The sequence below is a fragment of the Pagrus pagrus genome (assembly GCF_965226575.1).
Source record: "Pagrus pagrus genome assembly, chromosome: 19".
NCBI lineage: Eukaryota > Metazoa > Chordata > Actinopteri > Spariformes > Sparidae > Pagrus > Pagrus pagrus.
The window spans coordinates 15,167,342-15,193,998 of record NC_140203.1 but is presented as its reverse complement, the minus strand read 5'-3'; the positions used below and the strand labels follow the sequence as shown (position 1 = coordinate 15,193,998).

The 26,657-nt window shown below is 40.6% G+C and overlaps 2 protein-coding genes across 2 annotated transcripts in view; one reads left to right on the top strand and one right to left on the bottom strand.

The window, feature by feature from the left end:
* Nucleotides 1-684: 684 nt before the first annotated feature.
* Nucleotides 685-21,378, top strand: dbh (dopamine beta-hydroxylase (dopamine beta-monooxygenase); the record flags this gene model as incomplete). The annotated part of the gene is made up of 12 exons (XM_084383321.1): nucleotides 685-1,050; nucleotides 5,367-5,513; nucleotides 7,165-7,422; nucleotides 7,869-8,045; nucleotides 12,272-12,374; nucleotides 13,644-13,810; nucleotides 13,956-14,099; nucleotides 16,327-16,365; nucleotides 17,572-17,631; nucleotides 17,786-17,913; nucleotides 18,292-18,451; nucleotides 19,822-21,378. 12 exons carry the CDS (start codon nucleotides 685-687, stop codon nucleotides 19,933-19,935), a joined length of 1,863 nt encoding a protein of 620 aa, XP_084239447.1. The 3' UTR covers nucleotides 19,936-21,378.
* The window catches only part of sardh (sarcosine dehydrogenase), a 48,715-nt gene continuing 43,432 nt past the window's right edge, over nucleotides 21,375-26,657 (bottom strand). Inside the window, exon 22 of the mRNA XM_084383320.1 lies at nucleotides 21,375-25,354. Coding sequence (XP_084239446.1) covers nucleotides 25,226-25,354 — 129 coding nt within the window. The 3' untranslated portion in view covers nucleotides 21,375-25,225. The remainder of the gene's footprint in view (nucleotides 25,355-26,657) is intronic.

Below are 26,657 nucleotides of genomic sequence, written 5' to 3'. Positions count from 1 at the left end.
CCAACAAGCCAGGTGAGGCATATAGTGTGTGTGAAATACTTTCTTTCAGGAAACGTACAAGAAAATCACCAAAAAAAGACATAGATGGAGCGAGCAATAAAGTTTAGTCAGTCTAAGCTGATTGTCTTTGATAATGTCCATGGTTGAATTTGGATCAATTAGGGGCTGGCAGATGTGCAGAATCATGGTTGACCCCAGGGCTTAAAGGACACAATCCAATTTTCCCCAACAAATGTAATACCATTAGGCCGGATAAAAACAGACAACTCACAAGGGAGGAGTCTCTTAAAAACCAGGGAGGGGGACGAGACGGAGCAGTTGTTCAGAGGAAAGAGACAATACCCACAAGGGCTTGGAAACGGAGAAACCTAAAGACTGAGAAGTTAGTCGAACTTTTCAGGAAATGAGGGCCTGAGAGGATAGAAGAACATGGGAAGAAAAGAATAAACAAGCTCACCTGACCACTGTGGAGAGAGTCTGCTGAGGCCAGAAAGCAGAGCAGAGCTGACAAGGCAAAAGAAACCAGAGTGTGTTGGGGTTTGGAGACTTGAAGCTCTGACAAGAAGAGAACAAGAAGAACAAACTTTCCTCTCAACTTTCCGGATTGAACTCTGAATCAACTTTGACTGACGAGGCTGAGGAAGACTGAAAGACGAGACAGTAATCGGCCTCACTGAGTCTGCCATGAGGATCTTCAACAAGAACTTCCGCCTTCAGGACGTCACCATCATGTACCTCACCGCCCTGGCCGCTCTCATGGTCATCTTGGTGGCTTCATATCAGGCGCCCGGCAATGCTGTCGAAGTGACCGACCTACAGACCCCCTCCAGCCCTCTCCCTCCTCTCCCCATGCCCTTCCGTGTGCCCCTCGACCCACGCGGGAAGCTCCGGCTGGCCTGGAACATCAGCTACGCCAACCAGGAGGTTTACATGGAGCTGAGGGTCGCAGAGCTCAAAAACGGCGTGGTGCTGGGGATGTCTGACCGCGGGGAGCTGACCAATGCTGACCTGGTGGTGCTGTGGAACACAGGAACTAAAAGCTACTTTGGGGTAATGTGTTTTCTCTGTTTAATCCTTTAAATGTTTGAATCTAAAATAATTTATAAAACTAGCACAAGGCTTGCCTCTAAAAGGATGAGGATATCAAGCAGCTTTCCAAACAGGAGGTGTAAAATCACTTTCTCACTCTCTCTCTGCCAGTTTTTCTCTCCACGTTCACTTGTCAGATTCATAAATGCACAGGGATTACCTGAACGTCCTCAAGGAGCCGAGGCTTCCCTCCTCATCTGCGTGTGGTCCCCAGGGCGTGAGATTGGTGTTTTTGCGCGAGGGAGCCCGGCGGACGGCTCGCTTCACGATCTCACAGTCGCAAAGGATGTTATCGGCCCCTGCTAATTGGAAATCAGTCAAACTGCACTAATAGCTGAAGTTCATCTGGGAATCATTAGCCGATATTAGCATATCAAAATTGAATCCTGTGCTGATTAAGATGTGTAAAATGCCTCATTTTCATTTTCACACACAAGCCTTTTTCCTGAAATCCTCTGATACATGTTTCTGAAAAACAATTAATCTTTCTATAAAAATCCCATTTATGTTTTCTTTCATGTGCATTTCATTTCAAATGAGAAACAGGTCCAGGGCAGATGCAGCAGAACATGATCAATTAAGATTCTTCTTCATTGGGAAAAACCTTTTCTTTCTACCTTATCGCTGCTGCATTATTAACAAAGGACAGTATCTGCAAACATCTGCCTGGTTGATAAATGGATGACATGTGTGCGACCTTGAAGAGCCGCTTTCTGTTTGTCGAAATATTTACAATTTACTAAACTTACTAAGAAGAAACATGAGCAAATAAGAGTTTTTTGTGGTTTCAATACAGGTCATATGTTCAGTAGAAAACAGGGACAGCTTCTTAAGTCCAAACTGTCCTTCCCCAGTGACTGCCAGACTATTATATCACTGCACAATGCAGGACAACCACTCATGGCTACAGGCATTATGCACAGTGTTAGTAGTTACTCTCATCAGTGCCTTTAAATAAAAAAAAGTAAAATATTCATTATTAAATAGTTATATTAACATTAACATTAAAGATTTTGGATTAGAAATGCGAATTCAGAAAGGTAACATGTACAATATTGATAAGTTAATTATACAAACTCAACTCATACAAACTGAAATGTTCATTTGATATACAGTATTTCCATAACTGAATAAACCAAGCTGTCCTCAGTCGGGACAAGGTTGCCAGAAGGCTGTTCAATTATTTCCTTGATTACGGTTAACATCAGTAAAGGACGTAAATCTACAGAATAAATCTCATTTTACATTAACGGCAATATGAACTGAGTAAGAAGTTAATAAGTTGAAAACTTATTAAGGGGTGACAATAAGTTCTTCCTGTGTTCGGTCCTACTGTTGCACATTTATGACTAACTTCCACTTATATACTTTTTTTTGAGCAATATTACCCCAAATTATAATAACCATTATTAATAAATGGTAAGTTAATGTTAATTAAACTTTAGTCATTGTTATTTCACTGTTAAACAATGAAATGCTTTATAAACATGTAAACAGCTATTGACTGATGTTTAATTAACCATATTAATGATTAATGATTTTTAAGTGTTACCCACTTTTTTAAGCATCCAAAGCTTAAATTTGCTCTTTCCAACTCTTGTTTTCGAAAATGACGTCTTTGCTTTTCATCACCGTGGTAATGGTTTATGAAGTAATGCACAGTGATGCTGCGCAGTTTTTTAAAAAGCAGAGCACGGGCACTCACCTCCATTTGTAACATTTTATTGACTGATTCAGCAGAGATAAAACGCGAAAAAGAAATCTCTGCCAGTAATATCTGCTGCTGTGAGTTCATCTGAGGCAGCAGGGAGCCTGCGGGATCCCAGAAGCCACAAACATGAGGGCTGTCGGATAGTTGATATCATGGATGGATGAAAGTAACACACATTCTCAAGTCAGGCAGGTCCGTCCCGTCACACCAGCACATTTATTTCTGCATATACATGATGCTGTTGCTCGAATAACTATCCACAAAAAAACTGTTAAATTAGACCGGTGAGGTAGAACCCATATATTATAATAATCAAGGTTTTATTTTTGTGCATCTTGGCGCTGTAGAATTAACTTGTATGTAATTAAATGTAATTTAATTAAATCAATTAGTTAATTAGAGTTGCTTTGAGCCCTAGATTCATTTAATTTGCAAACTCAGCCGTGTTTCCAGTTATGTTACCCAAATCCCAGTACACCACATCCCTCCAAATCAAACCTTACCTTTATGACGTAACTCTCACATCACTGTGAAGTATTTTCTTGTTAAATTGATCTTCTCCCTACTTTCCAACTGTCTTCCTCTCCATGTCCCCGTCTCTCTCTATTTCCTCGAGGTTAAAACTACCAGCAGAAGAAATGTCACTGCTACAGTCTCTCTCTCTCTCTCTCTCTCTTTCTCTCTCTCTCTCATACACTCACACACACACACACACACACACGCACACAAACGTTTCTTCTCACAAAGCCAGGCACATTTTAGATATGCTCTACTTCATGGACTCTCAAAATCCCTTTTTTAAATCAATCTATTCAAATCAGGCCACGGACACTTTGTCCAAACATAACATTCCCAAGATGAATAATTTTCTTTTCTCTCTTTCTTTTCTTCAGTTAGATGGCTTGAAGCAAATTTATGAGCACATACAGTATTTTTAGTGGTACAAATTTGGTAGACAGTAAGTCATACTCAACCCCAGTTACAAAAAAAGTTAGGACACTGTGTAACACGTAAATGTAGAAGAATATATACTTTATACAACAGAGTGGTGAACCCTTCTTCTTCTTCTTCTTCTTCTTCTTCTTCTTCTTTTTCTTCACTTGTTTATCGATGGATAGCACACCAACTGTGAAGGTGCAATTCCCCACCTACTGTATCAGCGTGTGATGCAGTCCATGAAAGCGATTTGGCTTCACAGTATTGTCGATATTTATTGGCTGGAATTTCACTGATATTAATAGATAGCCATCAGTATAAATTTCCCAATATCGGTCTGATATTTATCATGCATCTTTAGCAAAATGGTCTGGCGTCCAGTGTGATCAGGTGTCAGCCAGGTGTAGATTAAATCCATACAGCGTGACCACAATCTTAAGAAAAAATGTCACTCTGTATGGCAAAAGCTGCATGTAGTAAAAGCTAGCAGGTCTTCCGTTGCTCCTAAATACAAGGGATTGGATGTCATTACCCAGCTAATGGATCCAGATCACATGTTAATGCCTGGTGTAATTGAGGCCAAGCACTTGAATCGTATTTGTAAAAAGATCTAGTAAGACCTGAACGATTTATAAGAGTAGCCAGTAACTATTTCAGTGTACATATGGGTATGTGAGTGGTGTTGTAACACAGACCTGTAAAAATAACCTCTCCTTTAACAGGTTATTCTTAAGGAGTCCAACTTTATTAAGGCCGACAAAACTAGAACCAAAACTTTATACATAACCGTAAAGAATCAAGACATGACTCTGTCTGTCAGCCATCTGCAGAGGTCATAGCTGTGCACAGACATGTAACACACATAACACATACTGCCCACATGTTTGTTTTTTTAAGATTCATATATACTGTATGTATTTTCAAAACCGTCGGTTCCAGGATCTTGTGTGGAACAGTTATATAAGAAGGACCGAGAGGGAGACAGAAATAAAGGGAGAGATGTTAGGTGCTATTCTGGACAGATATGAATGTGAGAAACATAACAGAAGCAGATAGACTGAGCTGTTGCAAAGCCTCCTGGCAGAGAAGTGGAATCTTGTACAACGGGTTGGGAAGGTTTCACATCGCGAACGGCTACAGTTTCATTGATTTATTCCTTTTAATTCTATCAAAATCACTGTTAATTAATCCACTTAAACTGTGTTGGTTTGTCTTCAAATAAACAAGATAAGCTTTATTTTTTCCATCTAGTTTATTAAATTCATTGTGACATTTTAGCTCAAAGCTTCCTTTTTATGAACATGTTTCTGCAAAATGTAACTACTTGTTACTCTTTTCTACAGAAAATGGTTTGAAAAAATGTGTATCTGCACTTCATATTTACTATAACTCTCCAACCTGGCAACCTGGACACACAGCTCCTCTGAAATGTGTTCATCAACAGTTGAAAAACAAGTTTTAAAATGGAAATTAGTTATTTTCCTAAACTGTCGCACAAAATCTGGAGTTAAGAAAAGGTTCTCCATAGTCTTATCTCGCGCCTATTGAAATCAAGTGCTCTTAACCTTTCGTTGATTATTGCTGTTTGCTATAGATCTGTCAAGGTTATTGTGTGTGTCTTCTCTGTCAGGATGCGTGGAGCGACAGCCAGGGCCACGTTTCATTGGACAGCCAACAAGACTACGAGTTGATCGAAGCCGTACAGAAACCTGACGGATACTACCTGCTCTTTAAAAGACCATTCAGTACCTGTGATCCCAGAGACTATCTCATAGAGGTGTGTAAAGTCTTTCTTCCACAGTGTGCTCATGTCAGAGGAGCAGAAGGTGGTAGACTGGTATGCATTTAAGCAGTATTGTAAAAAAAATACCCAAGTCATACTACATAGTTAAAGTAAGTATTACCAAGTAAAGTAGACTTATCATTTTTAAGTTGTGAGAGCTTTTCAGCTCATCCAACTTGAATTTAATAGTCTACTTTACTCTGTTATTCTGAGGTAATCTGTTTCCTTAATTCTTGAAAGTAAAGTCAACTTTTACAATTTACAGTGTCATATACTATATATTGTGGGCAGGCCAATTATCAGATGTGATATTCAGTGTTTAAATTGTGTTTTTTTTATCCTTAAGCATCACTTTTTTAACAGCTTCAAAATCATGTTGATGGTACAGTGTCTTGTAACAGGGTGAATGGTGTCTCTGTCTCAGCCACTCCGCCCCCCTATCACTTGTTTCTGCACTATGTAACTTCAGTGAGAGGGTAGGATCACAGCGTTACATATGTTTACTTCAACATACAAGTTTTCAACACATAACATTGTTATGATGTAATGAGTTTTGTTTGTAGATAGCACCTACATTACTTCTGACAAATTGTTACAGACCTGGGATTTGTATTTACGACGGTGTTGTTCTCAGAAACTCCGGGGGGTGCCAAAAAGCACAAAATGCCAATTTTGACATAATGTTGCTTTAAAAATCTTTTTGATGTATCTTCTCTTTGCAGAAACCTTAAAAAACACACACATTTTACAGGTTCTGCAAATTTCATGATAAGTAGGTGGCTATTACCAAGGGTGATATAGACTGAAACAAGTTGGAGGGTTAGCTTGCATGGTCAACAAAGAAGACCTAGAAACCAGGGAATGCATTAAAAAATGAGCAGCTATTTATTAACTGCTAACTGGGAAATAGTAGAATATTATTAATAATTGTCTCCCATCCTGTTTATCTATCTTTCTTATTCATTTGTCACCTGTAAAGGACTTTAAACTGTATCAACATGTATGAAAAGCGCTATACAAACCACGTTTGACTGATTTACACCAGGATTTTCTCCTCTATATTGATGTTATCCCTCCATTCTCACCCATGTAGGAATGTAAAGGGCGAGCACACATGTTGCTTTATATGTCACACACTGCCTCAAGCCAGAATCACGTCTGTCAATCCTGAACTGACAGGTAACAGGTGGCGAGAGGAAGCAGATAACACTGGAGGAAGGCGGGAAAGATGGTGTTTGGGTGCGCGCATGTGTGTAACCTAAAGAACAGTGTGTTTGCACTGTGCCTATGTGTGTGTGGGAGGGTGTGTGTCTGCGTTTTTGTGGTATTTTTATTGCTCTGTGAAAAAAAAAGGAATAAAACTGATCATGCGGAGTTCATGGTTTCAGGTGTGGACATAAAACCATCCAAGAAACATTCATTATAATGATTATGGTTTCCATGGTACCACATCAGACCTCTAAAGTTGGAGACACAAAGCCGATGCTCATCACTATGACAACATAATGAAAAGCTTTCTGTGTTTGCCTGAGCAGGCATTTCAGCCAAATAATGATGATCATGAGAGACTATTAATCTGAAATACACGTCCCCGCTGCTTCAGTTCTGCTTTGTAGCCTTCAAACACACTTTCTTTATTTCACAGGAAGGAACTGTGCACATCATCTATGGCTTCCTGGACCAACCACTTGCCTCGCTGGAGCAGCTGAACCTGTCCCGAATCCGCACAGGACTCCAGAGAGTGCTGATGCTGCGCCCCGACGCGCCCTCGCTCACGCTGCCTCCAGATGTGCGGACGCTGGAGGTCTTGGCGCCAAACGTCATCATACCGAATCAAGAGACCACCTACTGGTGCTTCATACAGAAGCTGCCTGAAAACATGCCCAAGAACCACATTGTTATGGTATAAAGGCCTCTAAAAATGGAAACACTTAGTCTATTTACACACAGTAGAGAGTGGGTTGTTGCAGATGGAGATCGTGCACAGGCAGATATTATTGTTTCTTGTTTACCAGCTGGGTCGAACAAAACAAGAGCCGCATTGTCATTATTAGAGAGAAGAAACAAGAAGAAAACACAACCAACACCTCGCATCCTTATTTTTGTCCCCTCAGAAATAGATTTGTTATATATGATGTGATGAAATGTGAACAAAAATGCACAGTAGAATAAGATGTGGGAGCTCATGTACAGTTTATTGGATTTGACTAATTTTAGAGATAATTTTATTGGCATACCTGCCTTAGGTAGCAACTTTAAGCCAGAGAAACAGAAACACACATACAAAACAACACTCCTTTTCACTTCTTTCTTTTTCCACCTCTCCCTCTCTCTGTGTGTCTCTGTCAGTATGAGTCAGTGATAACTACAGGTAACGAGGCCATCGTGCATCACATGGAAGTGTTTGAATGTTCACCGGATGTCCGCGATGTACCTGACTACAGCGGCTCCTGCGATGACAAGATGAAGCCGGGCACGCTCAACTTCTGCCGCCACGTGCTGGCTGCATGGGCCATGGGTGCTGAGGTATGGTGGGAAACAGGCGCCCACGCACATCCACTTACTTCTATCCTTATGAGGGCTTTCCACTGACCAAAGCATGAAAGAAAAAATAGTCCTATCCTCAACACTTAACTGAATATAACTTTAATGACTCAAATAAAAGTTGCCCCTTGAAGATGGAACAATCAACCAGATTGCCTTAACTTTGCAAACTACTTGGGACTCAAATCTATGGAGGACTGAATTGATCATTGAATCATTTTTAATCAGAAGAGAAAGATTCTTCATTAACTGTTTGTTTTACCTAAACAAACTAAATAAACAATCTTTCTTAGTTTTCATGACTGAGTAGCTAATAAACAGACTGACCTTAAAGGACAACACAATTTCATATGTTATACTTTGTTTATATTTGGCGGACCCTGCCACCCAGCTCCACATGGTGCTCTGTGGACCTTATTTTCCAGAGAACAGAGAACTTGTTTATTCAGTTGTGTAAAAGATAAATATTTCTGAGTTTGTATTATTACCTTGTTAATATTGTAAATGTTAAAATTCTCAGTTTGAATTTCTTCTCCATAGTGACCCTTTAATTTATACAAGGTAAAGAACTACAGCAGCAAATTAAAGCAGAAATATCTATTAATGTCATTTTTAAAAATTAATTAATGACTACATTGTCTTCTTCAACTTTACTTTTGGTGTATTTAATGGCACATTACTTCATTCATTGAGCTATTTGTACATTTCTTTATTTCTTTATTTATGATTTTGGCAGGTTCAGGCCACCGTACGAATAAACTATCACAGAAATAACAGAGCATCCATTCAAACACCATCATATGGAGCCAAAAGCACATGCAATGACAAGTTTTTAATACACATAACAGGTGTCTAATTGAAAAACAGTTGGAATAAAGCCTGATTTTGGTCCAATCCTCGTGCCTATTATAAGAGATAAACAAAAACTCCCATGCGAGTAATATACGGGCCTATAACTGCGAGCAGAGAACCTTGTAAAGATGATCCCACACACGGCACAAGTCTATTAAGAGCTCGGAGACAGTCTGTGTGTGGGAAGCACCCCTAAATGCAAATATTCACAAACCTGCTCAACACAAACACGACTGAAAACCACATATTTATGTTCATTAGGGCTGCGGCTAACAATTATTTTCATTATTAATTTATCTGCAGATTGTTTTCATGATTAATTGATTAATCAGTGAGTATAAAATTGCGAAAAGTGCTCATCATGATTTCCTGGAGCCCAAAGTGACGTCTTCAAATTGTTTCTTCTGTCGAATCAACAGTCCAAAACCCATTTGCTGCCCATTTACCCATTAATAACAAAAAAACAAAAATCCTTCCAGCAGAAGTTTGACATTATTTCTTGAAAAATGACTGAAATGACTAGTCCATTTTGGACAACTAATTTTCTTTTGATCAACTAATCGGTGAATCGATGCAGCTCTACTTTAAATTAGGAGCTTAGAGGTGCATCCATAGTTTTCACCATGGCTAATAATCTCACTCAAACGACTCTTTCTATCCTGGCTATGGCCCGACAGTCAGCTAGCCAGATCGAGTGAGGGAGCAGGGGGGACAATTGCCCCTCCTGGTGCCCCTATGTCTGGACAAACACAGCAAAAGTTTCCTCTTGGATGCCCTTATGGTAAATAAAATGAGTGCCCACTTGGGTGTCCTTCCAGTGGACAAAGTGAAGAGCCCCTTCTTCCCTATAAATATATCACAACTTTTTGTCTGCTGGTGCAGCTAGTGCCCTTTTTATTTTCTTGCCCATAGCCCTCAAACATCCTGAGTCCGCCACTGAGCCAGATTCCAACTTTATTAATCCAACGAGGGGAAATTTGTTTGAGCAGCTTGTACACACAAGAAAAAACACACTGTAACATGTAGACAAATACGTAAATGAGTAAATGTAGTAATATGCCAGGGAGCTCAGTGTTATAAAAATAACATAGAAAATTAACTTTCCAGATGAAGCTACAATACTTGTCGCTTTCTGGAGGATTTGTTGATTGCAAAAATAGTTCAGGCCCGTCAGCTAAAAGGTGGCACTCCAATGGTTATATTTGAACCTTTCTTTTCGTGCATTCAACTTTTTGAATCTCAGCTCTGCTTTGAGGCAGAGCTCCCAACTGAAACAGTAAGTGCAGGAGAAACGCACCTGCTTCTACAGCGAGAGAGTCAGTCATTCATGTATCAGGCCTTAAATCACCCCACTTATGTGCTACGGCTACCAACCAGCCGGCTGACCAAGCAAGCAAGCTCGCAGCTCGCTAGTCACATAAAGCAGGGAGGACAGGGAGCGGCGAGCCTGTCACCATATTTCTCTGCTCTGCTCCCCGCTGTATCACAGCCAGCCTGGCCCCTCTCTGATTGGATTATCTGCCAGCCAAACAAAAACAAGCAGGATGCCTTCTGTGAGCTGTGAGCTGTGAAGACAAGATTAGGTGGGAAATATTCAGGCCTCTTTCATCACCTCTTAATAGTGTTGTTTCATTCTCCCCGGCACCGCATCAGAAGGGAAACGTGGCCTTGCAAAAAAAATAAAACAAAAACACACACGAAACGAGAGAGAAAGAGGAAAAGAGTGGAGGAAGTTTGAAAGAGGAGGGAAACAATAACGTACGACACTGTCAGAATGTGGAGAGCGAGGACAGCACCAGAAAAAAAAAAGAAGTGCTTGTGTGTACGTGCAAGTCTCTGAGGATTTTACTGTTACGACATGATTAAATAAAACAATTCTTTCTTCCGTTACAAACTGAACGCATCAGCAGAAGTGGCTTACGGTGGACTGGTGTGAAAAATGGAGAAAACACAGATGATGATTCAAGATTGAATCAAGATTCCTCAATAATAGCGCAGAGATTTGACGCCCGTGAGGCCAGCAGTGGTCCGGAGAATCACTTTTGCTAAAGCAGAACAGTTCAGGATCAGAAGAGTGAAAGAGGACGGAAAAAGGAAACATAACTCACCAATCTTACTCAGCGTAGAAATAATCAATAAACGTTTCTTGAGGCAGCTCATAGATCCCCACAGGCCTCAAAGACATTTAAAGCCAAGATTGAAATCTATTCAATTTCCTGTATCATTCTCAGTTTAAACTGTTTATGTCAGTCTTACAATCTGTTGCTGTTAGAATTTTAAATCCTGTGGGTGGTTGGGAGTTTTTTGAGTAGGCATGTGTTTATTTATAAAGTTAGAGAGGTTATTACCTCTGAGGGTTGGGCCAGAAGATGATATCATTGTTGCTTATAAATGACACTGACAGGGCATCATGTCTTAAAGGGACAGCTCGACCCAAAATCAAATAGATTTTTTTCCCCCCTGCCTGCAGTGCTGTGTATTCATCTAGATTGTTTTGGCGTGAGTCGCTGAGTTTTGGAGATATCGGCCATAGAGATGTCCGCCTTCTCTCAAATATAATGGAACTAGATGGCCCTCGGCTTGTGGTGCTCAAAGCACCTGTTGACTTGAGATAACCCACAGACCTTGTTGCGAGCGGTTTCAGGAACTGCAGAACTACACTATTGAAGGAAGCATGTATTTACTCATGGGGGAAAGGCTCTTTCAGACAGTGCGGGACACCAATGGCGTCCTCCTCGGTTGAGCCGTAACGCTGGCTAGCTTGTTTGCTTGTACTAGTGTGCAGTGATATGAAAAGAAAGTTTTCTACATGAAACTGCTCACAACAAGGTCTGCGGGTTAGCATGAGTAACTGGGTTATGATTTCTGGAAAGAGATGTTGCTGTTGAGTATACTAGAATGCCATCTAGTTCCATAATGTTTGAGAGAAAGCAGACATCTCCAAACACCAAAACAACCCAGATGGATACATAGGATTGCAGGTGAGAAACACTTGTCAAGACTCCAGAGAGGCTGTCTTTCAACACTTAATTGGTACACTTTTGCACAGGACTTTACATGTGGGTGACTTCTTTTTGTCTTCCTCTCACGATGTCTGCCTTAATGAGCAGAAAAAGATGCTAAAACAGTTGTTTTTCAAAAAGGTCACAGTGTGTGATTACATCTTTCACGAAAGCGCTCGTCAACCTCTACAAGTGGCTTTGTCTTCCTCACTCCCATTACTATTATCTCAAAAATCGCTTGAGTTTTGCCCTAATGTACAGAAGTTACAAAACAAATTCTACTCAGCTGTGCACAATTGCAAGGAACAATAATAATAATAATTAATAATGTGTGTGTTTTGTGTTTGTTTACAGGCCTTTTACTATCCTCCCGATGCAGGGCTGCCTATGGGTGGACCAGGTTCCTCAAGGTTCCTTCGTCTGGAGGTCCATTACCATAACCCTCTCCTTATATCTGGTGTGTACAGTATTGTCACACGTCTTGTTCTTTGTCTTTTGCACACACACACACGCAGCTGGATTTTCCGCACCCATTCCGATGAGCGCCGGGCTTATCTGCAGCGGAGTGATTCATTTCAAATTTTCCAGATGTACCTTTTGATCTCGCCTGTACGAGTCGCTAAAGACTTTTCCTTCCTTATCCTGACCCGACCTCACAATACGCACATTTCTTCTAATTTTCTACACATCTTTTCGCTTGAGTTGTGTTCTGTTGCGATCATCACATCTTCCTTCAAACTTCCCTGCAGTTAAACAGAGACAGAGAAAAACACGTTGCATCACCTTAAGATCCCTGACCGGAATACTCAAGTCAGAATAATAACAACACTGGTGTCCTCAGTGATCTTGATTTGTTTTCAGGCACGGAGCATTTTAAGCCTTTGTTAGAAGATTGAGAGTAGAGAGATAAGGGGAATTAAGGGGAGAGAGAGAGATTGGGGATGATAAAGACAGAAAAGTCCCGAACTGGAGTTGAAGTGGAGATGTGTTTTAAACCCCCGGTCCCTCAGGGAACATCCTGTTGCCAACCACCTAGCCAACAAACAAGTCTGAGTGTATCAAACTCCAACAAACTCTTATTCCCAAATGATCAATTTCAGTAAAATATTTAGTCCAAAACACAGAACTAAATGGCGACGAAATAGCGACAAATTGTGATCGCAAATGCTTTTTCATGCTTTTATTCATCAAATAACTCCTATATTTGAAAGCAAAATGCCATTATACTGCAAGACAAAACTACCTAAAATGGCTGCCGACCTCTGAAATATTTATTGACACCTCATTTGACCAGTTCGGACCTTCTATGCCCACCCTGGAGCCTGCAACAGCCAACAAGTGGATGAATGTTATCAAGTTGCAGTCTTTTTTCTTTTCTTTGCAGGCTTAGCAATTGTAACGCTGTCTTTTCTGGCTTGTGTAAGATAAACCCCATGTGATTCAAAATGTAGCAGCATGTTGGTTCAGGACCACAAGGAGACGTACAGTACGTCACAAATTCTTATGTGACGTTCTAACTTTGTATTGCATTATAGTTACCACTAAAATCTTTTGGTGCTCTAAAGATGAGCAGCACCTGCAGTAAATTGATTTTTCATTCATTCATTCACATGTACTGTATCACCTGGTTTAGTGCAAATTTATTATGGCTGGTGTTTTAATGTCTTCTGCTGGTAAACTTCCTGCTTGTGACATATTTTAATATTCCATGACATCCCTCTTGCAGGCCGCCATGACTCATCAGGGATACGGTTGCATTATACCCCCAGTCTCAGGCGGTATGATGCAGGGATTATGGAGCTGGGCCTTGTTTATACTCCTGTCATGGCCATCCCACCTAAACAACACACCTTCTACCTCAGTGGATATTGCACCTCCAAGTGTACCCAGACTGTGTGTATACAAACAACTCCATCATTTACTGCATTATTTATGATTCAAACATTTCGGCTGGGCTGCCACATATTTTTAAGTTTCAGTCTCTGTAGCACAGGTATCTTGGCTGGAGTTTGACCTTTCTGTCTGTTGGTCTATCTAGGCTTTGCCTCCAGGAGGAATCTATATATTTGCGTCCCAGCTGCACACCCACCTGGCAGGCCGTGGGGTGAGGACAGTTTTGGTGAGGGGAGGCAAGGAGCTGGAGGTGGTCCAGGAGGACCAGCACTTCAGCACACACTACCAGGTGAGTAACAGCAGGATTCAGTCGACTCAGAGGAACTCGGTGCTGAGATCCACCTCGGTGCATTTCATGTAGTACTGTATTAGATTAGAAAACAGTGAGATTCACTTCACATCACTCCGAGCTGTGTGCCACTGGGACAAAGATCATCCTCAACAAATAACTGCGAGATGAAGTCTGAAGGCATCTGTTTCTACCGACTTCTTTTACTGCATCCTTGAAATAAAAACCTGCCATTTCATTAGAATAGGTTCTCAGAATACATCTTATATTTTACAGTGGGTGAACCTCATATTCATAGGATTTAGAACAGGCAAAATCTTGATGGTCCGCTGTGTACGCTGCAGAATTGTCTGTGTTTAAGTGAAAATAGTGGCTATGTGATATTTAAAGAATTGGACAAATGTAGAGGAATTATACAGTTTGGTCCATTGCTTAAAAACTAATTTGCACATATTGTTAGTTTGAGTAGTTGAAGGCCTGAACATCCTGAATATAACGTTTTTTTAGATTTCTACGATGCCCAGTGGTCGATACTATAGACGCAAATCTTTAAATGCATTATTTAAAGCAATGGCTAATTAATTCAGTAAAACCAGTGTTGTAAAAAGTACCCCAAAGTCTCACTAGAGTAAAAGTAAGGATATTGACTTTAGTAAAAGTGACTCATACAAATATCACTTGAGTAAAGTATCTTTAAGTATCTGACATTACATTCTGTACACAATGTGGCCTGGTCACTTATCTGATGAGATTTTCAGCGTTTTTCTGTTTATCAGATTTGTATTTATTTTCTAATCTGATCGCAGATAAAAGAAATGTATTTAAAAAGTAAACAAACAATACTTATCTCCAAAATGTAGCGCAGTGGAAGTATATGTAAAGTAGCAGGAAACCTGGAGCCTACATTACCCACAATGCAACTTAGCCATTGAGGGACATCACTGGAGGCAATTTGTCAGATTACATGCAGCTTCCTCTGGAGCCACAAAAGGCTTGATACTACTTTTATCACATATGCAGTAGTTCTCCCCAAGACCTGTAAAAAATGGTGGAGTTACCCTTTAAGTGCAGCACTTGAGTAGATGTACTTTTACTTCCCAAAACAGCTGGGCACTGTAGTTTCTAGTTACTCAAACAGGAGTAAAGTGTGCATTTGTTGGGGACTATTTTCAGTGGCGGATTAATACACATTTGGTGCTCTGGTGAGTATCTCAAACAAATGACAGGGCCCATGTTTATTGAAACAATATGGCAGAGAGGAGTGAGCATCTCAGGCTTTACCATTCATTTATTCTTTGACAAAAAACCCATTAACACCCTTTCACAAGTGTCGGTAATAAAAGTACACAGCATATCCTGCACATGTGTGTACTACTTTTGACTGAATACCTCCATAACTGGCCAATCACTGATTACCTGTCCTTTTATCTGAGCTCTTGTACAATTCAGTGACCTGCCAGTAAGATTCTACATAAAAGTTATAACCTTGCTGTGATAAGAAGTCCCAGTTACATCAATCATGACATGAATTTAACATCAATTCAGCATCAAAACTGACAAACAACAACATTAGCATTATTGAGAGACTGCAGACAACATCTGTTGTGTTCTTTATTTATGCACCGCATCCTGAGGCAGGTACACACATACACACACACACACACACACACACACACACACACACACACACACACACACACACACACACACACCACAGAGCAGAGAAGGACATCTGCTACATGCCTGATAAAATCTCCAGCTGCTGTTGATGTCAGAATAATGGGAGTGTACCTGTGTGACATTGTTGTTTCAAACCCTGCAGCCTCATTAGGCATATGAGGTCTTTATCAAACCATTCTCAGCAAAGCTAATAAGACATTTTCACACATGCACAGCTAATAAGTATGAAAGCTGCCTTCAAGGAAAGCATCAAGAGGAAGCCAGTATTTCATCTTTCTACGTTTGAAATAAATCTACAGTACAAAAAGTGTATAATTATGCCAAAAATTGAGATGCTAGAGAGGGAAGTGCATTGTAGAAATATAACCAGTGGTGACAAGGAATTAAATCCACTAAGATCATTATCAGTGTTGAAATCATCATCGTAATCACATTATCATATCACCGCCTTATTTCCAGCTTTGATGACTACAAATCCGAACATACAGATGGAAGAACAGGAATCTCGTCTAATCTACTGATTTTATTTTTCTCCTCTTGCTCACAGACAATCCGGGTTCTGAGGAAAATGGTGAATGTTTTACCCGTGAGTATAAAACTGATCACTTTGCATTTGTAATAACCAAAGCCACTGGTTTAGTTGTCCACTGTGCAGATTTTACATTCAGACTGTTATCCCTCCCCTCCCCCTTTGCATTTAAAGGGACAACTCACCCCCAAACTGTAAATTCATATATTTCCTCTTACCTGTAGGGCTATTTATTGCTCTAGATTGTTTTGGTGTGAGTTGCAGAGTTTTTGGAGATATCAGTCATAGAGATACACACTCTTTCTTCTCTTCAAGTGTTTTTGATCACTTGGCCTGTACAAGCCGACACCAGGAGCACTGGAATTGGTAGCTCTCCCTGCTCCACCGTTGGCAGTGTAGGTACCAGAACCAGCACTGTCCTGATTGGATAAAGTGGGCAGGGATACCAGAAAAAAAGGAGGAGGGACAGTTGACACTTATTTTAATAAGAAAATAACACTTGCAGCAGCTTTCACTGAAATCATGACCCGGTTACTCGAGATAATCTACAGACCTTGATACTAGCAGGTCCATGTAGGAACCATTTTTTCCGTTACACCATGCGGGAGGAAGCGTACATCTACTCATGGACAAGAGGCTGGCAAACTACACTAGCTAATGTCACAGCTCAGCTGAGGAGGAAGCCATTAATGTTTACAACCTGCGCTGTCACGAGCACAAGCCTCTCTTCCATGAGTAGATGCACACTTCTTCCTTCTGCGCAGTTAAAAAGTGTAGTTAGGTAGAAAATAGTTTCTATATCTGACTGCTCACAACAAGGTCTGTGGTTTTCTTGAGTAATCGGGTCATGTTTTCAGGACAGAGAAATTGCTGTTGAGTTTTTCAAATGTATTATTTTTTCTCTTTGAGCACCACGAGCACAGTGCCATCTAGTTCTATTATATTTGAGAGAAGGCAGACATCTCTACGGCCAATATCTCCAAAACTGGGCAACGCTCTAGATGGATAAATAGCTATATGGGTAAGAGTTTGGGGTGAACTGTCCCTTTAAATTATTGATTTAAAATAACTTAATGGGCAATGGGAGAGATTGTAAAAATGAGTTCTCAGGAGACAGACGAGATAAAACCGTAGCAGCTGAGCTCAACAAACAACAGGCTCTCTTAAATAACTCATTTTCTGTCTGTAACCTTGAATTATCTTCTGCGCTCTCTTTGCTAAACTTGAAATGAACTGCTGGTGTGTTTGTGCTGGATTCTGCAGGGTGACGTCCTCATAACAAAGTGTACTTATAACACAGAAGATAGGAGCAAGCCTACAGTGGTGAGCAGCACACTATCAGGATTTATTTATATCGTTAAAATTCACCTCGTCTGCAACAGCAGAGCCATGAGTATTGCCTTCTCTAATCTCCCTCCATCTTTCCTATATTCTCTTAATCCTTTCATCTACCTACATCCACTCTTTGTCTCCTCAGGGAGGTTTTGGCATCATGGATGAAATGTGTGTTAACTACATTCACTACTACCCTCGAACTAAGCTGGAGCTCTGCAAGACCCACGTTGACACAGGATACCTGCAGAAATACTTCAACTTCATTAACAGGTAGCACACGCGCAAACCATCTCTCCCTCCTCAAATCATTTGCTTGTCGCCCTTGTCCTTCATTCTCTCTTTTTCATTTTGGATCTTCCTCTCCATCTTCTGTGACTAAGCAATTTTTGGTTTCAGCATCCGTCCCTCCCCCCTCCATCCTTCGCTCCCAGGAACCAGACTGATTACTTCTTTTAATCTCGAAAGCCAGATGCTTTGTCCTTTAAAGTGAAACTGTGTTCTCCAAGCGGCAATTCGAACTGCTCTTTTTTTTTTTTTCAATCCACGTCCTCCTTTCTCAATCACACTCTGCCTCCCTCTTTTATCGACTTTCCTTCAACCTCTCTCTCTCTTTCTCTCTCTCTCTCTCTCTCTCTCTCCTCCCTCCAGGTTCCACGGAAACGACCAGTGTGTGTGTGGTGATGTTAGTGTGACGGAGCAGTATTCTCAACTACAGTGGGACGCATTCGCTGGAGAAGTGCTGGACTCCCTTTACAACACAGCCCCTGTGTCCATGCACTGCAACCAGTCAACTGCACGCCTCTTTCCTGTAAGTCACACACACACGCACACACACACACACGCTTCAGTCGACTGCCAAGCCACCAATTAAAGCAGTTCAAAGGCGGACATCAGTTGGACATAGTCAGAACAGCTGAACAGACAGCTTGTTAACTTTTAATATACACACAGACACACGCGCACAAGATGTTTGAATTGGAGCGAATAAATCAATTACGGTTCAAAACTGTGTGGAGGCCTTGATCAAGTTGTTCTGTCTGAATGAAAAGCTTTCTCCTTGATGTGTAACTTCAGCTGTGCAAGTGCAAAGTCACCTACATAAAACAGAAAGATAACGTGAGGCAAGCTGATCTAGGTTTGGAAATCCAGACCAGGAAAGGATGAGGGTCGTGATAGGAAGCACACTGCCTGATCTCTTCATGCATACATATATAAAGACGCTGTCAAGAGCATTCATTTTTAATTCGCTTATTTCGTTAACTTCAGCCACAATGGGTGGTCCTGTTCATGTGCATTCCATTAACGGTGCCGCCGCTGGAAGGCAGCCGAAGAGACGTTGGCTACTACTGCGTTCAAGATATTTTGGGTGAAGCCATCAAGCGTGAAATAAACTCAAAGTAATTCAGCAGAGAGGCTCTCACTCACACTGTAAGTCTTTGTAGTGTCGATACTGCAAGGTATGATGAGCAATGCACCAGGTACAGTACAGGCAGGAGCTCATTCAAAAGAGTGGAGTTGGATTATAGAAATGACATTTCCATGTGTTTGTTCATTATAAAGCAGGTCTAGCTGCTATATATAGGTTATAATCACGAAGTTACACCTATACAGTCACCACCCCCATTATAGCCAAGGTCACAAAAACACTGGCAGAGCCCCACAGTGGGTGGGGTCTGCTCAGGCCTATGAGAGCTGACCAATCAGAGCAGACTGGCCTTTTCGGGAGGGGAGCCTTAAAGAGACAGGCTCTAAAGCAGAGCGTTTAGGCAGAGGATGAATAGAGGTGCTGCAGTGATGGACAATTACAAAAAAATGCTGTAGCACACACAACTACACCAAACAGTATTTATTTTATATGAATGAGGAGGTTAATCAGATAATCATGGATGATAACCCGAACAGAAATGAATCATCTTACAAAAAAAAACCTGCCACTGTTCTGTTTGGGATCTTGTTAAAAAGGAAGGCAGCAGCCTTTTCAAAGTCCTAAAGCTGTCCCACTAAAATACACTCGAGACCACAAAAAAAATGCCATTCAGTGTATTTTTCTGTGTTTGATACATAGTACTGTGACAACTGTGCAGTTATCTAATAAAGCCTGCTGTCTAAATATCAAGGACACTGTCTGCTTTTTTCCAAACAACCCATCACCAACATCATTTATCTGTTTCTGTTCAGGGAGACTGGGACAAACAGCCTGTACCGGTGGTTACCTCCATCCTTGAAAAACCTCGCTACCCCTGTGAGGGAGGAGCGCCTCCCACCAGCCAACCTCTCACACCCACAGTCTGAGTGAAGGGGGGCATCACGGCTCGCTTCAGCCCAGGGAGAGGGCACCGAATCTGGGGAAAGTTAAAGAAGCTTCTGGCTCTGCAGAATTTGAGCTGATTTTGTCTCTGTGTTCGGGGGACAGATGACATTCTCCATTTGGTTTTCTGACACCTGCTGTAATTATATGCTTACATAAACATCCACTGTCTGTGTTGTTATGAGTGCACACATATGTCACTTTTTAAAGCATTTGACAAGGGTGTTAATTCTGACACCACTAATCAGGACGCACCAAACAAAAACAAGTGTGACTTACTAATTGGTGCTGGGGACCAAAATGCTGCTGCTGATTTGTCCATTCCTTCTTATTTATTTTGTTCCCCATTATTCTGATAATCTCTAACAAGCATCATTCATGCCTTCAGAAATATGTTATTTGGTGAATCATTTCAGTATGTAATAGACATTTCTGAGTGATAATCACAGTGGAAAAGAGAAAATATTGTTATGGCAGAGTTTGGGTTTCTGGCACAACTTCACCAATTTCCAAGGTGGAAAAAGTTTCAAGAGGTCTAAACTTTAGCAGCACTTGTAGAATATAGAAGAACTTGATTGTTAGACCAATGTGTTGAGGCTTGTGGCCGTCAGGATCATCATTAAACATGTTATATTAGGGTAGATATGAGGAAGAAAAAAATACATACAAAAGACAACCAATCATATAGAGTAAATACACATATCCTTCAAAGAAGTACCTTCATATGTGGCTTGGGTAAATAAAGGTGCAATATGTAATACTTGGCCACCGAATTAATACTCATAAGAAACAGGGGGGAACATATCAGCAGAGTAACCACTACCTGCTGCTAACTAGAGCTGCTTTTAGCTAGTTAGCTCAGTTAGGGGCTTCCACCGCCAGCACAAGAGCTTTAGACAGGGATGGGGCGGCAGAGAGGTAAGGGGAGTGTCAGATGAGGGACAAGGGTTACGCCATATTTGGTCCATAAATTAGAGAGGTGGTCCTTAAGTTTGTACAGAAGAGGCCTTTACCAAAATGTGCCTATTTGATTTATACACGCATTACACATTAATAAAAAAAAAATTATAAAGTGCTATGTAGAGTAGAAAGAGCAACAAGATATATCATAAAATACATAAAAATACATCATAAAAAAATACAAAAACATTAATGAGAGAAGATTAACTCGAAAAACTAATTCATTATAAAGTCCTCATTCATGCCCCCTGGAATTAAACTTTTAAAATAGAAAATCCAAGACAAGTGTTGCTAGAGCTTTGACCTCTTTAAAAAGAAAAACATATATATACATAAAGCTAATAAATGATTTGTCTTTGATCACTTGTATAATTTACCACTGTAATTTCCACTCTTTTGCCACACCCCTGTGTGTCTGCATTATTTTTGTGTATTTAAATAATAAATGTCACAAAAATTTTGGCAGTTATAAATGAATTTATTAATACACAAACAGCTTTGGACAGAATCATCGATACATATCCTTCCCCAGCTCATTTTCTGAGAGTCAAAGACAATTACAACAACAATAACATTCGCCAGAAGCATATTCAGAAGTATTAATTTATACTTTTTTTCATTAGAGAATAAACTTCATCTGCTTTCTATCTTTTGCAACAGAGTAAGGAAGAGAAGGAAGAGAAATTCCACAAAATGAATTAGGAAAAAAACAACAAAAAAAAACCTCCGGACATGTTGTGGTAGAGGACCAGCAGTGATAGTGTTTTATCAGTCTGTTTCAAATTTCCCACATAAATCTTGTTATTAACCTAAGCCACTACAGAGAACAACCATTTCAATGATTAATGGCCTTCTGGGCAGAATCAATGAATCACTCCACATTAGTAAACATTTTCTGCTGAACGTGCAGCAACACACATCTGAGAGGCAAGTAGTCGCTGTACATACAAATGCCTCCTTCTACTACTAGTACACACGTTTTTTGGCTGCTGTTTACACAGTGTGTGTGTGTTTGTGTGTGTGTGTGTGTGTGATGAACTTTGGTTACTGGTAGTGTGACTGGATTCACACACAGATGGAAATACGATTAAACACAAACACACTATGTAACTACTTTTTGTAGTTAGATTGTAGACACTCATGATAACACAAAGAATTAAGTAAACATATTTCATTACTGTGCATGCCTGCACCTACATTAACAACAAGTGCTAAACTAGTTGCATCTTTTCTCCTGTTAAAACTGAAAACATACATAGTTTGTCTATCTAATCTAGCTAGCACACTTGTTAGCAGATTTAGTTTTTATGCATACACACACAGTGTATGTAGAGGCACCATAAGTTCTCAATGTGTTGACTAAATTAAAGGATAAACACCCAAAAATGAAAATTCTGCCGTCAGTTTCATAGTCCACAAAACATTTCTGGAGCTTCACAGCAAAACAGCGTTGCAGCATTCTCCTTAACAACTGAAGTCGATGGGGACTTGTTTTAAAATGTCAAAAACGTAAAACAAATAACATAAATAAAATAAAAAAAATGAAAATAAAACATAAAATGGCTCCATCCAGCTCATTTGGCATAAACCAAGGAAGCCCCAAGAGCCCTAATTGCACTCTCGATGCGTGGTCGAGTTTGTGCACTCCCTTTAAATAAGGGTGTAAATAATGTCTTTACAAACCAATTTGGGATCTCAGAGCATCCAGAGACTGGATTACACCGGACAAGCTGTATGGAGCCATTTCATGTCTTTTTTCTTTTGTTTTTATGTTTTAAAACAAGTCTCCATCTACTTCAATTGTTTAGGAAAATGCTGGAACACTGTTTTGCTGTGAAGCTCCAGAAATGTTTTGTGGACTACGAAACTTCACCCAACTTTCCATCATCTTGAGGGTGAGAAGTTAAAGACTGAATTTAAACTTTTGAACGAACTTATCCTTTAATTGTCAAATTAAGGCCTGTCCCAAAGAACTCCGATGGTCGATTCGGCATATGTTTTATCATTTTAATTACACAAGTCCTCCAATACAGTCCTGCCATTCTCTGCTATGCTAAGTTCACATTTTGAACTGACAGTGTCACAGTAATTAATGAGGCGACAGCATTTTTCAGTGTGCTGATGCTTCACAGTAGAAGCAGAAGCAACTCTGCCCCTTGAAATGTTGCGTTTGATTAAACAGCAAAACAAGACAAAGCATGAGCTCTTAATTATGTCTGAATTGGTAGATAGCCTTGTTACACAACAATGTATCTCTAAAAAAAAAAACTAAAAGAATTAAGTTTGCAGACAGCACTGATTGCAGTTTATCACCGTGGAGCACAGCAGCAGGGGGACAGATCAGAAAAGAAGAGGGGTTTCTAACAGCTGCTTTCTGATAACTCCTCTTTTTCTGTCATTTTTCTCCGGCAGTGTTTTGTCCCCGGCTGGAACAAAGTGCCTCCGGGTGTTTTTTTCCTTCCTTTTACATCCAACTCTGATAAACACTCGGGCTGACTGCCTGTGATTTAGATACCATACGAACAAGTAAAACTCTGCTTTTAGTCAATGTTATCAGCACAAACATCAGTCTGTGTAATCTGACTCAAACTGCCTGAAGGCCTCGTGTACAGTTCGGCAATACTTTGATTCCCTCATACGAGACTCTGTGGTCCCATGGGATGAATTAGAAATGAAACAATACAGCACTAAAATGTAATATAATATTGTGCACTGTCAGTACAAATATTAGTTACTACAACAGGTAGTAGCTGTAGTCTTCTGTTCGGCTCAACTACACAGAGGCCTCATTGTGAATTCATGGCTTACTTTACACGCATAAATGCATGCGTTTCTTTTAGCACCATTATCAGCACTTGGGTTACAAGGGAAACAGCTGTATATGTTTCATAGAAAAAAATTATCATCACACCTATAATACTGTCCTCAGGACCACTTCTGTGCTGCTGCTAGTCCTTCATAGCGTTAGATTAAGACTTCCTGAGTTATTTAGTGTTAAAGGAGACCTATTTTGCTTTTTTCATTTTTCCTGTAGTGTTTAAATAGGCTGTTGTGCATGTAAAAGACCTTGAAAGTTAAAAAGGTCAAGGTCCGTACCAACACAAGCTCCTCTATCCCATAGAAAACACGGGTCCTTAAACACCTCGTCAGTAGCGAGGCGTTTAAGTGACTTTGTGTGACAGGTCACCATTTAGTACAGTCTGTCATACATTTGTATAAATTATGCAGAGTGCCTAGTTTGGCGCATAAAAAATGATTTAGCACAGCTGCTCTGTTGTTGTTAGCGGTGCTGGGTCAGGCGTGTGTGAGCTGACCAATCAGAGGAGACTAGGTATTCAGGACAGGGGGCCTTAAAGAGACAGGAGCTAAAACAGAGGGGGAATACAGAGCTGCAGCACTGGACAGTACGAGGACACCAATGCATGTAGACCTATTCTAGTAGTAACCCAAAATAAAATTCTGAACCTGGAAATGAGCTTAATATGTCTCCTTTAAGTCTTAGCACCATTTGCATTGGAGGCATCGTCACCTCTTGAAATCTCCAATGACATGGACAGAATAAGGCCCCATTCGGAATAGGTGTGATTTGACTTTTGATAGTTTGACATGAACAGGGGTTGTACGGTTATGTTTCTATTTATCGAGATGAAAAAAAAGAGATCATGTGCTGTTATCTGACTCCTTGAGGTCAATCTAGGGAAGGGTAAAAGCTTATTTAAAGTTAGCCTGATCTTGAGCTTGAATGGGTCTTTTTCAGTCCAGCCTGGTGTACTGGTATGAAGTCTTTCATTACTGGAGAGAAGATTCAATTTGCTGATGGAGGTTCTCAGTCATCCAGGTCATGGTAATGATGATGATGATGATGTAAGTGCTGTATCATAGGCAACTAGACTTTTCAGTTTCATGGAGACGTTTCACCTCTCAGTCAAAGACCCACAAGTGGCCCAAACGACTGTGAGGACACAGTTGCCTACGATACAGCACTTAGGAAGATTCAATTTGTTTTAACAGCAATACTACTGGCATGGTAGCATTCCCAAAAGAACACCGTTACTCTCAAAACTCGAGATTGGTAGAAAAACGTAGCGCTGAACAACAAAACATTCATGTCAGATTTTTATCAGCTCCTCTCTGACATGTTGATACAGATTTGTGATCATCTACATTTCAAATCATGTCTCCTCCATTTCCATTAAATCACAGATATAATATCAATAAAAATATCTACATTTGAGACACCTACATAGTATTTCACAGAGAGGTTTGGACTAAAACAGCTGCGTCTGGATGTCGCTTTCACATGTGTGGTCCTCCTCAAGCATAGATACCCTTGACGCGTTTATTCTCAGGGTCAAATGGAGATTTGAGGTGGGCCTTGGCCTTGTACGTCACGCCCATCCTCTCCAGGGTGAACTCGCCCGTCTTGATGAAATCGGCGCTCACCTGATGGAGACAGGAAGAGAGAGATTTAGTGAAAAGAAGAAGCAGAAGAGGGTGACCAGAGAAAAGAGAGAGGCAAGGAGAATTAAAATTTGGGGGGGGAGACGCTGGAGATTAAAACAGAGTGAAAATGAGATGAGCCATTAATCCACACTCTTTGTAAAAACAGTGTCCCCGACTGGCACGGCACTCCAGAGCGGACGATTTCACAGCGTTCGTGTCTGACAGAAGAGGACGGCGCAGGAGTTATAAAACACTGAAAGCAATTCACTTGCTCATGAGTCAATGTCAGCTCCCTCGTAACCCAGAGAGCTAATTTTCTCTGACTGACTCTCTTTTGCCTCCCTGCAGCTCTCCCACTGATCTGTCAATCTGTCTCTCTTTCCCTCTGTCATTCACACACACACACACGCAGAGCTCTCTCATCACCACTTAGTTTTGACTGCTTCCATGCTGCAGCTTTTAGAGGGAACAGCGATGTGACTATCCATTTAACAACCTTATTCAGGGACAGAGCTGCCTTTACTGCAGCTTGGAGACATTACAGCAAAAGGTACGTACGACGTTGAAGTCCTCAGTGTAAATGAGACAAGGGCATTACTGTACACATGCTGCAATGATCTGAGCCTGAAGGTCAATTGACCAAAACATCCATAACTGACTTGTATTTGGCTGTTTTCAGTGTTCCTTCACAATCCTCTGATATTCCAGCGTTTCCAAGCGGTATTATTGTTGGCGCCGCTGTCACAAAGACAACCTGATAAACCTCAGAGCTGAGAAACTACCGACAGACACTGCATTTGTGTCCAAATTTCTGCGACAAAAATGATCAACACAACTTCAGAAATAAGAGAGAAGAAAGAAGCTCGTTCTCTGAGGAGCTCATAATTGTCATAATTTCATCTGGAGTAACAAAGGAGTTTGCTTTGCGCAAACAAGTAACCACAGCAGGGGTTGATGTTTATCCTTTCATTTAGTCTATATTAAAGACATGAAAGCAAGATAGGGTTGTGCTGTGAATGGGGCCTTCATTTCCCTGGGAGATTTCATACCCGGTGGCAGACAGAATTGCACAGTGAAAGTGAGGCCAATCTAAATAATGGTGGTGTCATTACCCTTACATTGGCAATCAACATTTACTTTATAACAAGTTCAGTGTTCTTCGATCCTGGTCCTGCATGTTTTAAACGTTTCCCTGCCCCGAGACACCTGATTCAAATGATCAGCTCGTCATCGAGCTCTGCTGAAGCCTGATAACGACTAATTGATTTGAATCAAATGTGTTGAGCAGGGAAACATCAAAAAC